Genomic DNA, 15,640 nt, shown 5'->3' with positions numbered 1-15,640 from the left:
CCTAAAAAAGTAACTCGGCGCCCATGGCGCTTCAGCAATACTTCACTCACAAATGAAGAGTTTATTAACCATATAAACACACAAATAGATTTTTTCTTATCCATGAATGATACACCAGATGTTAGCAAGTTCACTCTTTGGGAATCGCTTAAAGCTTTTTTGAGAGGAGAGATTATTTCATACACCACCTGGGAGGGCAGGAATAGAAAACAGCGCCTTAAAGATCTTACAGACCAAATTCATCAGCTGGACTGTAAATATTCAACTGCTCCCACCCCTGAACTTTTTAAGGAGAGGTCAGCTCTGCAGACAGAGTTCGACTTGATGACCACCCATTATATAGAGCAACTACTGCTCCAATCTCGCTCTAATGTGTATGAACACTCAGATAAGGCAGGCAAGACTCTTGCTCAACAGATTAGGCAGTCCATAGCCTCTACCCTGATCACAAATATTCGTAAACATGACGGTCAGATCTCTAATGACGAGCAGGAGATAAATAATGAGTTTAAAGAATTTTATTCCTCCCTTTACACATCTGAGGTGATCCACAACCCTTCTAGGCTAGAGTCGTTTTTTCAGAGCATGGATCTGCCTCAAATAAATGAATCATTTATGGAGCAATTGGAAGAACCTCTGTCTTTGGAGGAAACTAGATCAGCTCTATACAGTATGCAGAATGCTAAAGCTCCAGGACCTGATGGTTTCACGGTCGAATTCTTTAAAAAATTTGGAGATAAACTGCTGCCAATTTTACTCACTCTTTTTGAGGAATCCTTTGTCGAGGGCCAACTTCCACCCACACTCTCTCAGGCTTCTATCTCAGTTATATTGAAAAAGGGTAAGGATCCCCTTAGCTGTGGGTCTTACCGTCCAATATCACTCCTGAACGTGGACTGCAAATTTTTAGCCAAGGTCTTGGCTCACCGCCTAGAAGCTACCCTATCTTCGATTATCTCTCCAGATCAAACTGGTTTTATAAAAAACCGCCTCTCTTCTTTTAATATCCGTCGCCTTTTAAATATCATGCAGAACGCAGATCCCAATCAGCCATTACCCGAAGTAATTATCTCTCTGGATGCTGAAAAAGCGTTCGATAGGGTCGAATGGGGCTACCTTTTTCAGTGTCTAGAGAGATTTAAATATGGTCCAAAATTCATATTATGGTTAAAATTGTTATATAAATCCCCAATGTCGTCAGTACGCACAAATAATATGAACTCCCAATATTTTCCGTTGCAACGTGGCACGAGACAAGGATGCCCATTGTCTCCCCTCTTATTCGCGATAACCATCGAACCTCTCGCAACATCACTGCGCTCCTCACCTGAAATTCGCGGCATATTAAGGAATGGAAAAGAACATAAGCTATCATTATATGCTGATGATTTATTATTATATATTAGCGATCCCCAGAATACTTTATCGCACATTATGACTACACTGGATCGTTTTACCGAGCTTTCTGGGTATAAGATTAATGCTTCAAAAAGTGAGCTTTTTCCTGTCAACTCTGCTGCACAATCACTTTCTTTTAATTCCTATCCTTTTAAGGTGACTTCTGATAAATTCACATACTTGGGTATAGTTGCAACTCAGAAAATCTCAGATCTCTTTAAACTTAATTTTACTCCTCTTTTAGAACGCACCAAGATGACCCTCGACAAATGGTCTTCTCTTCCTATCTCATTAGCTGGCAGAATTAACCTAATAAAAATGAACATATTTCCCAAATTCTTATACCTGTTCCAAACTATACCAATCTTTATCAACAAATCTTTTTTTTCACATCTCAATAAGATCATCTCTTATTTCATTTGGAATAAGAACCACCTCGTATCCGTAAGGAATTTTTACAAAGACCCAAATCGGTGGGTGGGATGGCTTTACCTCATTTCCAACTATACTATTGGGCAAGCAACCTGAGAGCCTTGGCCTACTGGCTTCAAACCTATGCTAACAACGAAGCCCCTGCCTGGGTCCAAATGGAGGCTGATGCGAGCCTCCCATTATCCCTCCCAGCCTTGTTGTATTCAGCAATGCCTATCACACCACGCCGTGTCTCTATTGCCCCCCTTGTCTATCACTCTCTGCGTATATGGGCTCAGGTGCGAAAACACTTCGGTTGGCAGACTAGCTCGCTTTGTGCCCCCATTGTGGCAAATCATCAGTTTCCCCCCTCACTTGAGCATGACTCTTTCATAGTCTGGCGTGAGAAAGGTATTGTCTCATTTAAAGATCTGTACATAGCAGGTATTTTTGCTTCATTTGACCAGCTCAGAGCTAAATTTGATTTACCAAAATCACATTTTTTAAGATTTCTGCAGGTAATGTTTTCATATACGTCTGTTTGTATGAGATTTCATCTTCAATTGTGAAAACCAATTAATAAAGTGGAAAAAAAAGGGAGTTCTTCCTCTGTGAGAGAACATTTCTGTAAATATATCTTTTATTTGACTCACCAGAGACATTTCTTTAACACAAAATCAATAAATTAGATCTAGATAAAGTTAAATAAAGTCTTAACATTTTCCATCCTGAACAACCTAATAAAACACATCAGGGTAATACAAACCATTATATAATTTGTATCAATATGATATTCTCACTTCTCCTGAAACCTTGTAAGAGAAATGCAGTTTTCATTATTTGCAGAACACACTGCAAAAAGTGGTACATTCCAGGAGGCAGGGTTTAGGACCTATACTGTAACCAGCGAGAAGGGGGGGATCAAGAGTGTCTGACTTGGTTTTACTTTTGGGAGCTGTCATGTTATCTTTATGTACAGTCTCCAGCTGTTTCTCAATTCAGGGGAACATCCCATTTAAAAAGGATTTCTTTAAGTGTTTCATCCAATCCCTGAGAGACAAAGGTTTCAGTGAATGGATCCTTCCTGGCTGTGTTAGTATCTGTGAAATGTCGCGTAGATTGTTTTTATGAACTGTTCTGGAACGCTATCAACTCTGTGTATTTGGATGTGACGTCATTCTGAGGGCCGATCTCCGAGCTGCAATGGAGCACAGCATTACTCTCCCTGGTAGTAAAGGCAGCTGAGAGAGCTGCCACGGTGAGACTGAGACACGTGGAGAGGAAACATACAGACACGTTGGCTGGATCCGAAATAACCCACTCGCTCACTATTGCCAGTCTCACTATACAGTGACTAACACATAGAAGACTATAAAGTGAGCTCATTAGGAAAAGAGAAAGACTCTTGGACATTAATCTGCGCTTTTTTTCTGCCCCGGTAATGATGTAACATTAGATTTAAATGTTTATTTTACACTTATTAATTATATAAGGTTATAAAACATGTTGAATGGTAATCTTTAAATATAGAAATTAACTTGTTTACCACATTTTCTGATGTGATGAGCTGCTCTGCTAATATTTGTATTTGTACCACAGGGCGGGCTGTTCCTGCTGCCCTAGCTCCTCTCGTCTCTCCACCGCAAGCGCAATGCATTTTGGACACAGCCTCGGAGAGGAGTCACAGACAGTACGACCGACACAGACATATCTGAGTTGAGCTCAGCTACCTTTAAACATCTATAAACAGAATGTCTCATTTCAGTTCTGCCCAGAGGTCTACCTGGCCTTATATCACAACATGTATAGTGCTGAATAGAGAGCATAGTATGATCTCTATGGATGTGGCACAGAAGAATGAACAGGTTGTTTACTTGTATCGGGGTAAATCACCATGGTAACTTGTGCTGAACGGCTAACCTGCTGTGGAGCTGGTTAAGTTGGAGTTGAGAGATCAAGCTGTATAAAGGCCCGGCCACGGATCAATCAATTTCATTATAACACCACACCACCATTCTTAAAGGTTCTGTGGAGCTGGGTGTGGATTGTTTGAGAGTCTCTGAGGAGGACAAGGGTCTTCAGAGGCCAAACGAATTATAATACCTACTCCGATGAGTATCTTTATTAAAGATATAGATTCTCTTTCTTATATTGGTGACAAATTGATCAACTCAATATTGTCTGTAATTAAAAATAGAAATTGTTTTGTAATAATATTTAAGTTGTAGTAACTTCATGAAGCTGGCTTGACAATTGTATTTTTCTCCAATTTAGTTAAGGATTTTAAGTCCCCTCCCCTGCACACTTAACATCTTTGATAAATTTATGAACTTATGTTGATTAAATTCAGTGGTGGGAAGTAACGAAGTAGAAATACTTTGTTACTGTACTTAAGTAGATTTTTCACATATCTGTACTTTTCTTGAGTATTTATTTTCCTGACGACTTTTTACTTTACTCGCTACATTTGAGCACAAATATCTGTACTTTATACTTCTTACATTCTCAAAACTGGCTCGTTACTTGAGCAGCGGAGGTTGGCGCAACATGTACCTTTACACACGGCGCACCTCTCTCTCGCTCTCTCGCTCCTGCAGGAGCTCGGTTCAGTCTTTATTATTAGGGCAGAGCACTGAAAGGCACTGACAGACGTGAGGCCCTCTTGAAAATGTAAGGATTATTATTGAGGCAAATGAATTGGCTTTTGAGTGCTTTTATTAGGTGACTTTACATAATTTTTTGAAGGTATTCCTTTTTTGATTCCCATTTGTTTACCCTTTCCTGCTTCGTGTCAACATCTACACATAAATACATAGCTCGAAGCAGCAAGTGGTTAACTTTCCTTAAAGAAAATATTGGAAGTAATTGGTTTAAACAAAAACTGTTGGCAAATAGACTATCATTGTTTGGCCGTGTCTACTTAGTCTTACACGTCCACATTGACAAAACAAACAGATTTAAAACAAGTCGAGATGGAAAAACAAACAACACAACCAATTATATAAGCAATCACAAAAACAACTTTCAGCCAAAACACAACCAAAAACAAACACTGTGTCGTGGACTACTGCATATTCACGCACACAATTCAGGTTTTTTAATGGACCTCGCCAAATGGAACCCTGGGTAATCAGGCCCAGTTTTCCACTCACTATTATGCCAATATAATTTTTGCAAAGATATTATATATCTATATATTGCCATTTCCAATCCTTAGTCGCCCTTTGTGCTGACTCAACACAACTTAGAAGCTGTTGAGTCTTTATATATGTATTGTACAAACTAGTTAATGTGTACAACTTCAAGCAGGGTTGTGTCTTCACTTTGTCGTCCCTACAGGCAAGATACCCTACAGGTGTATTGTCACCTTGCTGGAAACAAATGCAAACACACACGCAGGCACATTTAGTGAAGATAGTCTAATGATAAATAAACAGGCTTACATGTAGATGCGTGGGAAAGCTGGCGGGCAGATATACAGGCAGTTACAAAATACAGCTAATAGACACAAAAGGTTAATTTGGTCTATTAGTGATCTTAGATAGAATCAAGAGGCACTTGTTTATTCTGTTGTGTTCTTTGTTGTCTCTATAAGTTCAGATGCACTTGTCCAATACTATTTTAACCTCAGCATCTCAGGTTCAAAATTTGTAAAATGATACATTATATATATAGTGTTGTTACAATTTTTCAGTCAGTTGAAATCCTGAACTGAACAATTTTGGGTTTTTTTGTGTCTGTATAGGCCTACCATAAAAAGCACTTAGCATTTTTAATTTTGGTACTTGTACTTGTACTTTTGATACTTAAGTACATTTCAACACCAGATACTTTTGATACTTAAGTACATTTAATATGAGCAACTCTAAGACTTTTACTCAAGTCATTTTCTGACGGGTGACTTTTACTTTTACCGGAGTCACTTTCAAGTAAGATATCTGTACTTTTACTCAAGTATGGCTTTCAAGTAATTTATACACCACTGATTAAATTCACATGATCATTTTCTTCTTTGCAGTATTACATGGTAAATAACAAAACAAAAAAAAACAAAAAAAGAAATAAAATGTAAAAGAAGCCAGGTCCAGGTTAAAGTAAATACAACTGAAAACATTACATCCTGTAATGGATGAGGCAGGCAACTACAATACAAGATAAAAAAAGCGATGCTTTAAAATGACTTACTTACTTAAATGGCCTATCTCATTGACTGGTAGTCTTTGGATCCAAGTAACCTCTATAGCGAGTTACTTCATTTGGAATGTAATACCATTCAATGATAGTGTGCCACTTCAGTGCCCCACTTTTATTTTAACACTGTATATCATAGTTCACACAAATTAGGAGTTGTTCCTCTTTAAATGATGTGTTGTAGTATGAATTAATGCAGAAGAGATACTTGCAAGATTAAATGTTCCTGTTTGTGTCGTCTACAGATGAAGAATTCAAGAGAAGGACCACTGTGAGCCTTGAATCTATGGCCAAACTTGACCATTGTACTCTGAATCAAAATGTAACATATATAAAAATGTCTTGAGCTTTGCCATATCTGGCTTTTGTCCTAACGTCCCTGCTCGAAAATTTCCTGGATTAACCTTGATTAAGTTCCTATTATAAGTTGACCAATTTGGTCTCAAAACATGCTCTTTAAATTGGGTGATAAAAGTCAAATAAGCAATTGTTATCTGACCATTATTGTGTTTTGGATAAAAGATTTTTTCTCATGTTTGTTGTTAAAATCTTTTCAGGCAATTTGACTAATTGGGTACTTGTGTGTTTATGAGGGTGAAAAAATAGTAAATAATGACTCTGTTGATCAACTGAATTCACTAAGAGTGACAGTGTAAAAAGTCTGCAGTAATAATCCATCTCATTATCTTGAACACACTAAGGTATCTTTTAATTTAATTTACAGGATATCCAAGAGTTTGAGGCAAGCCTTGAAAATTGCCATCATCGGTGATCAGCAGTCAACCCCAGTATCTTGACACAAGATGGCAACCATCGTGGTTGAGGGATCAGGTGTTTCAGAAGCTGTTCCTTGAATTTGATGGACTGAAAACCAGAACCAAAGTGACAAATCTCAAAAACAATGTAACGATATGTTTAGTTCAGTGATAAGTACATGGCTGTAGTTCAAAGTAAAAAAGGTCAGGTAAATTGGCAAACAATTTTGTTGTTGATTGTTTTTTTTTTTTTTTTTTTAACAATCTGTTTATTGAATTTTTACATATTTAACAAACAAACAATACTGTTCCATCAATAACAATTACAAATGTAATTCCAACATACAGCAGAACAGATACAAACCCCCCACCCCCCTCCCTCCGGCACCCAGCCCCAACAGATGAGCAAATATTGTTGAAAAATCAAGAATTGAAAAGAATAGATGACATAAATCTTAATAATAATAATAATAACAATAACAATATAATAGTAATACTAAAAATAAATGAATGAATAAATAAATAGAAACATATGATCAATAATAAAAAAATAAAAATAAATGAAATAAAAAATTAAGAGAGAAAAAAAAAATATATATAATAAAAGAAATAAAAGAAAAGAAACACAAGTTCAACAAGGCAGTACTTAGCTCACAGTGATCCGACAGCTTGTGCTATTGACATAAGACAGAAAGGGATTCCAGGACTTCTCAAAAGAAACAGCCTTACCAATCAAAGTCATTTTGTTGTTGATTGAATGAATTTATTTAAAGCAGAAAAAAGAGCAAAAACATTCAAAAGCAAAAAAAAAACTACCATTAGAAAGTATAACAGGAGCAAATAAGATTTTTCAAATGGTTGTTAACTTAAGAATGTGTGTTCATGACTATTCAAATTAAGAACAAAATCCTTAAAATTACTTTTCAATAATGTGTAGTTGGAACAACTAATTTTAAACCACTTAAAAATATGTTTTTATTGTAACAATTCTTAAGTAAGCAGTGGTTAAAAGTACCTTTGATTGCAGAGGAAAATATCATTGCCCTAACTCAATCTAATTTGTTGGTTAAAGGTAATTTCTTTATAAGTTGTCAAAAAAGATCAATGCAAACTTTTTTTTGTTGAGCTTAGACAATATTTTCTAGGACCCTTCCACTGTACTGCGTCACCTTCCATTCAAGAGTCTTTTTATTGGAGCACTTTCTAAAGGCTTCTCTGACTTGAGCACATGCTTCCCCCTTTGGTGTAATGACAACTCTTCACTTTGGACTCAAAAGCCGGACTCAGACAAGTGATCTCCAGCAGTTGAAAGGCCGGTTGAGTGTAAACTTGGAGTAGAGTAACGTGGAAGTTGAACCGGAGCTGACCGATGAGTCGTGCAAGCTGAGGCAGCAGAGTAAACAAGGAAGAGAGTGTGACGTGAGCTGCTGGGCAAGGAATAATGCAATAATAAAAGCTGAAACAAACCGTAATGTTGGACCTCATTGGCAAACTGAATGATCTAGACAGGAGCGTATAACTGCTCTCTTTTTTTTTTTTACTTTGTTTATTTATTTTCACATTTAGAAGAAATTACAGTCAGTAATCCAATAATTGTTATTATTGTTGCCAGTTAGCTACAAACCAATGAACAAACAAACAGACACCCTCCTTGGCACATACCCCCTTCAGAGTGATAGGAATATACACAATTAAAAGCAAAAAATTATAACATTAATAAAAAAAATTAAAGAAATAAAAATAAATAAAATAATCTACCAACCCTAACCACCAGATTCATGTAGGTACACCCAGCTTGACAAACAGAAGAAGACTTGTAAGGAACATCACTTTATCAACAATATCTCATGTAAGTGAATAAAAAACCTCACATGAGCAAAAAGAAAGGTTCTTGTCGGCAGAATCAGTGGTTCCAAAGTTTCCATAGATTCTGCATTTAAGATCATGGGTGATTTGAAACATTTGATGCTTGTGCATTGAGCATCTTCTTAAACAAATCTAAACTCATCTGGATGGCTAACATCTCTGGTGTTTTTCAAGAAGAGATTCAAAAAAACATTGTAGCATTTTTATTTGGGCACAGCAATTCAGAAGGTAGTAAACATGTCCTCCAGACCTCTGAATCACACCTCAGCTGCATTACCTGTTTCCCTGTTGCTGGCTCTGGGGTTGGCTCTGGCTGTTTTTGCCTTGGTCAAAGCTCACTCCCGGAAAAGGCTTTGCTGGGGCCAAAGCTACGAAAGAAAAAGCAGCAGTGCCAATGTCAACATGCTCCATGCTGTTCCTGAGCCGGTGTAATGGAAAAATTAACTAAGTATGTGTGAAACCTATGTTGTAGTTGGAAAGTTAGTTTTTGTAGCTCTGTCTAAGGGCTTTTATGACCTTTCTACAAACATATACAAACTGATCCACCAGCAGAGGTGGATCAGTCTATCAACACTACAGCTTCATCCATGAGCAGGACACTGATGCAGACCAGGATGTGGATGAGAGCACTTGTCTCAATCAATCTTAAATACATCCAAACCAGAACATACAGTGAGGAATGTATTGTGAATGCACACAAATACAAAGATTGACAGGTGAATTGAAAATAGTTTAGTTAATGCTATGATGAGAATGTGAGGGTATGTTTCTTCTTGAGTTCCTGGTGTTAATTCTACAAAGTGCCTGTGTCTTTATAATACACATTCTTAGAAGAGGCATTTGTGAGTGAAGAAAGGAGATATAAATACATATATCTGTGTATACAGTATGTGTGTACATGGCTTTATTTTTTACTTGATATTTAAGAGGTATTTGTGAAACAGTGGAAAGATGATGTAACTTAAACAACTAAAATATGTACTATTAGTTGTACATACAAATATAAATGAAATAAAGCACACATAATGCGCTCAGTTCTGCTTGACAGCTGGTTATGTTGCTGTTATCTTTTGTCGTCTTCATTAGACACACCTACGGCAAATAGAACCTGAAGGTGTGTGGTGTCATTTATCTGACGAGGCAGTGACATTGATCAGTCAGATAACCTGCACTGAGGACATCATCATCTGTGATCTAAGGAGACAGCTTCTGTAAGGATGGAGTGTCACAGGGTCCCTAAGTTGAGGATCCTTTGTTTCATCTTCATGGGTATGTTCCTTGCATTTGTCTTTTGGGAAGCTGGCTCTGGCAGGTGGTCATCGGCTGATCTTGTAATACCAGAGCAGTTCTACACGGACCTGCCTGTCTGCTTAGCCATCATCAGTGGAGACACAGAGGGCAAGATGAGTAAATTAAAAGAGCTTCTAGCATCTGGGAAAAAGCATGAGAAGCTTTCGGAGGATTTCTACCTTAATGTGACAAAGGACTGTCCAGCTTACATTAAAAAGAGAGATTTCATTACAGTGCCTCTCAGTGAAGAGGAGAATGACTTTCCCATTGCCTACTCCATTGTGATCCATGAGAAAATTGAAATGTTTGAGCGACTTCTTCGAGCAGTTTATGCACCTCAAAACATTTACTGTGTGCATGTAGACCAAAAGTCCTCAGAAGAATTTCACATGGCTGTGGAGGCTATTGTTGCCTGTTTCCCCAATGTGTTTATAGCTACAAAACTAGAAAAGGTGATTTGTGCCTCCTGGTCCCGTGTGCAAGCAGATCTGAACTGCATGAGAGATCTGTTGAAGTCACCTGTAAAGTGGAGGTACCTGCTCAACACGTGTGGGACCGACTTCCCTATAAAAACCAATGGAGAGATGGTTAAAATACTCAAGATCCTAAATGGAAAAAACAGTATGGAGACTGAGGCGGCCAACGACTACAAGAAAGCCTGTTGGCAGTATCATCACATTGTGACAGACAGTGTCATCAGGACAGATGAGATGAAAACTCCCCCGCCGATTAGCAGCCCAATGTTCACAGGGAATGCCTACATTGTGGTCTCAAGAGCCTTTGTGACGCACGTGATGCAGGACACAGAGGTTCAGAAACACCTGGAGTGGTCGAAGGACACATATAGCCCTGACGAGCACTTGTGGGCCACTCTACAGAGGATGCCCTCTGTACCCGGATCGACGCCTGCCGACAGAAAGTTTGATTTGTCAGACATGCTAAGCCTCGCTCGTGTGGTGAAGTGGAGCTATTTGGCAGGTGATGTAAAAAAAGGAAATCCGTACCCTCATTGCACTGGTGTTTACAGACGAGCCGTTTGTGTGTATGGAGCTGGTGACATCCGGTGGCTGCTGAGTCAACAACACCTTCTTGCAAATAAGTTTGATGCTGAAGTTGATGACATTGCCATCAGATGTTTGGAGACAGTATTGCGTTTCAGAGCTTCAGGCCTTGACCCACTGCTAAAAGGTTAATATTCTACTATGTTGTGTTGGCTTTGATGTATAAAAAATGTATAATATTAAAGATAGTCATTAAGAAATGTATGAAATATTATGCTCCTGTAGTATTTCCAAAATACTACCCATTGTGATTCGATGTTAACATTAAGAATAATTGTTTTACTTAAACTTATATAACTTTAGAATGTTCTGAGCATTAAATATAATAGACAATGTGCATGGCTGATGTTTTTATGGGATTTCTATGATGCCTTTGTGTAGGATTTCAGTGAATTGTGAAAACTGTTAAAAAATGGGTTTCAGTTTTTGTATTACTTAAATCCTGCCACGCACAATCAGGAATTGGTCACTGTATTGCTTTGGTACTGCAATATGATTATCTTCATCATGTCACCACTACAGATCTATTTTGAATAAAAAATCCAAAACAATGTGGTTCAATGGATGATACATAAATCATAAATGTTATTAGAGCAACAAGTCTTTAAGCTCAAATTGGCAAAACATGAATTAATTGAGTCCTGCTCTTTTTTGATTCATAATTAAAGTATTGACATCAAATAACGTGCAAGTAATTTGTATTAAAGCTTGTCCTTAAGAGATTTTTAGCTTTTTATTGCTGAACACTTTTTCCAGTAGGCACCCCCACCGATCAAACATTACTCCCAGTCAAACCATAATCATTGCCGAACAGAATTGACACAAGATAAACACTTGTGGGGAAATAGCGTAGAACAAAGCTCCTCCTTTAACAAATGCAGGAACAAATATTGATCAATTGTGTATTATAATGAACAGCGAGATCGTCACTCTGGAACAGCAGCAGCCGCACTCTCCACTTTGCCGTGCATGTCCTGGTCGATCCTGCCAACAGAGTCAACAGACCATCAGGTGTTTGTGTCACTGGGATGCCACCACATCAAACAGGTTTAAGATCATGAATCATCACAGTAACGACAGGCTACTACACTTCCCAGAAACGCTTTTCATACAATCACATCCTGGAAAGGGATCATTACATTTCCACCCTTAAAAAGTGAGTTCTTCCACTGTGAGAGAACATTTCTGTAAATATATCTTTTATTTGACTCACCAGAGATATTTCTTTAACACAAAATCAATAAATTAGATCAAGATAAAGTTAAATAAAGTCTTAACATTTTCCATCCTGAACAACCTAATAAAACACATCAGGGTAATACAAACCATTATATCATTTGTATCAATATGATATTCTCACTTCTCCTGAAACCTTGTAAGCAGGCACGTGCACAGACATTTTGGGGGGCCGGTGCTCAAACCAAAAAAAAAGGGCACCCATCGCCAAAATTATTTATGAAATTTAAAAAAATAATAATAAATAAATAAATACTGATTCTCCCTCATTTGTTTTACTAGTTGATGGCCTGATCCAATATAAAAGAGAGATGCTACCCTGAGCTGCTTGCTGCAGTTCCCTGTCCTGCTTTTGGAGTCTGTCTTTTCTTGGCATTATGCTGCAAATTTTGTAAATGAGATAAATCAATTTTGTGCATAATAATCAAGAGTGATTACATAATCTCTGTAAAGCTGACAACACAGTACACAGATTTTTATTTACTGTTTTCTGACAGAGTTGAAGTATAAGCAGCATTATAATATACCACAATATATACCTCACGCAGCTCAACTTAAGACCTACCTTTCATTTCAATAATTACGATTTTAAATGAAATAAAACAGTGAACTTGTCTAATTTGTAGAACAGTAACACTGCATTTAAATTCTCTGCCTGCTTGCCTGCCTGCCTGCCTGTCTGCCTGTCTGTCTGTCTGTCTGTCTGTCTGTCTGTCTGTCTGTCTGTCTGTCTGTCTGTCTGTCTGTCTGTCTGCCTTCCTGTCTGTCTGTCTGTCTGTCTGTCTGTCTGTCTGTCTGTCTGTCTGTCTGTCTGTCTGTCTGTCTGTCTGTCTGTCTGTCTGTCTTTCTGTCTGCCCGCCTGTCTGTCTGCCTGTATCTCTCTCCCTCTCTCTTCATTGAACATGAAAAACGTCAGTAAACAGCTGGAAAGGCTTTGAAATCACGGATTTCGTGAGGTTTTTGTTAGTTTATTTTTTATGAAACGTCGGACCAGTTGCGACGTAATGTTTTCAGCGCTAATGTTGTGGTTAATTCATCACCAAACAACATCGGGGGATTGCACACACAGCGTCATTAGCTGTTTGTCTGATGCTGCGCGTCAGAGAAGAGGAGAAGTGGCTGCAGCCGCTTGGCGGTCAGCGCTGCATGAGGAGGGGGAGGGGGAGGGAGGGGCCAGCAGGGGCTGGTGAGCACGCGGAGCATGTCGGGGCGAAATTCTCACAAGAACTCAAATAAATGCCCGTCAGATATCAAAACACATTTGGGGGAATTGATGACAGAGAGAGTAATTTTTATTCTTAAATATTGATGAATGAGGAACAAATTGGACTCCAGCAGAAGGGCACTTTTCTCATCCAGGGCAAAAGGGCTGGTGCTTGAGCACCACTAGGGGTTATCTGTGCACGTGCCTGCTTGTAAGAGAAAAGCAGTTTTCAGTATCTGCAGATACCACTGCAAAAAGTGGTACATTCCAGTAGGCAGGGTTTAGGACCTATACTGTAGCCAGCCAGAAGGGGGGGATCAAGAGTGTCTGACTTGGCTTTCCTTTGGGGAGCTGTCATGTTATCTTTATGTACAGTCTGCAGCTGTTTCTCAAGTCAGGGGATCATCCCATTTAAAAAGGATCCTTTAAATGTTTCATCCAATCCCTGAGAAACAAAGGTTTCAGTAAATGGATCCTTCCTGGCTGTGTTAGTATCTGTGAAAGGCCACGTAAATTGTTGTAATGAACTGTTTTTGCTAACAATGGGTAGCTGGATAACGAAAAACAATGTTCCTGTGCAACTGGAACGCTATCAACTCTGTGTATTTGGATGTGACGTCATTCCGAGGACCGATCTCCGAGCTGCAACGGAGCACAGCATTACTCTCCCTGGTAGTAAAGGCAGCTGAGAGATCTGCCACGTTGAGACTGAGACACGTGGAGAGGAATCATACAAACACGTTGGCTGTGTCCGAATTCAACCACTTGCTCACTATTGCCTACTTCACTATACAGTGTCTACCATATAGAAGACTATAAATTGAGCTAATCAGGAAAAGAAAAACACTTTTGGACATTACTCTGTGCTGCTTTTCTGCACTGGTAATGATGTCACATTAAATTTTAAATGTTTATTTTACACTCTGGCATAACCTCGTGATACTGGGTCATTATTAAAAGTGTGAGCTGCAACCTGTCAGGGGAAGAGGATAGCATCAAGCATCTGAGACACGACTAGAGCATGATATACAATGGGTTTGTCTGTGTTTCCAAATCGTGCAAAATGATGTACTACACCACATGCATATCTTCTGTCTGTGTAGATCACATGTAGATATTGAGCCTTTTCTCTTCAGTCAACTTGCATGCTTCAATGAGAGCTTGATCTCTGCTGCTTGTGCAGACAGAGAAGCAGGGAGTGGTCGTGCAATCAATTTATCATGTGATGTTAGCACAGAGAAACCAACTTGATTTGCTCCCGTGTATGAACTGCGAGGCGCTTATCTATCCACAAACAGTTCAAAGTCTGGATTCTGCGATGGTGTTTCCTGTAAGTCTGGTCTGGGGAAACAAACTTTGGTTATTGTTACTACACAGTTGTCTTGTTCACCATCTCCTTCTGGTGGAAGAAGAGTAGCTGCGTTTAGAACATTACATTTTTTTTTCAAAGTGATGCTAGCCATTTCCAACAGAATAGCATGATTTAGATAGCATCAAGGCATTGCATTTGGGATCAGGTGAGTGGGGAATATCCTACTAAATCCTTGGATGCCATGACAGTCTTATCCGAAGCTGCTACAGCTCTAAGACAAGTAAGGAGGCCTGTATCAACAGGATCACGTTTGGCTGATAAAAATGCCACAGGTCTCCTTTTGCCCCCATGGTCTGGGAGTAGCACTGATGTCATGTAGCACCCCTTCTCGTTAACTGCCTGTGTGAGAGGTCAGTCAAGGTTGGGTAGTCCTAAAGTCGGGGTTGTTTGTAAGGTCAGTTTCAAGTCAATGAAAGCTTTCTCTGTGTAATCAGTCCATATAACTTTAGGATATGCTTGTAGGCCCGTGTGCGATTGCGCTGAGTGGCTCCTCAAGGACAGCATAGTTAGGAATAAGTGATCTGCAATAAAAGCAGATAATTTATTTCTTTGTAACAGTTTAAGAATATTTTAAATTACTGTTACTCTATTATGGGAGAGGGATTTGCCCTCTGCTGTGATGACATGCCTTAAAAATTAAACTTGTTCTCTCACAAACTGCAATTTTTTCAGGCTAGCTTTGTGGCCTTATGCAGCTCAATGTTTTAAGAGAGCCACAGTATCATTTTCACATTGTTCTTTAGTTGGAGCACGAATCATCAAATCGTCAACATATTGTAAAAGTGCACTTCCTGGTGTTATCTCTACTGAGCTTAAGCTTTCTTTTAGTGCCTGGTTGTAAATGATTTGTGATTCA

General features: G+C 38.7%; 1 protein-coding gene across 1 annotated transcript; it reads left to right on the top strand.

Annotated features, from left to right (window-relative positions):
- The first annotated feature begins 9,838 nt into the window (after positions 1–9,838).
- LOC133009673 (beta-1,3-galactosyl-O-glycosyl-glycoprotein beta-1,6-N-acetylglucosaminyltransferase 3-like) lies at positions 9,839–11,104 on the top strand. The gene has a single exon (XM_061077211.1). It carries the CDS (start codon positions 9,839–9,841, stop codon positions 11,102–11,104), a length of 1,266 nt encoding a protein of 421 aa, XP_060933194.1.
- The last annotated feature ends 4,536 nt before the right edge of the window (positions 11,105–15,640 follow it).

The sequence above is a fragment of the Limanda limanda genome, chromosome 8 (genome assembly GCF_963576545.1).
Source record: "Limanda limanda chromosome 8, fLimLim1.1, whole genome shotgun sequence".
NCBI lineage: Eukaryota > Metazoa > Chordata > Actinopteri > Pleuronectiformes > Pleuronectidae > Limanda > Limanda limanda.
The sequence above is the reverse complement of the archived record's forward strand: the minus strand, read 5'-3'. Positions and strand labels throughout refer to the sequence as shown.

Coding starts and splice junctions, on each gene's coding strand:
- LOC133009673 (XM_061077211.1), top strand. CDS start 9,839: ATGGAGTGTCACAGGGTCCCTAAGTTGAGGATCCTTTGTTTCATCTTC.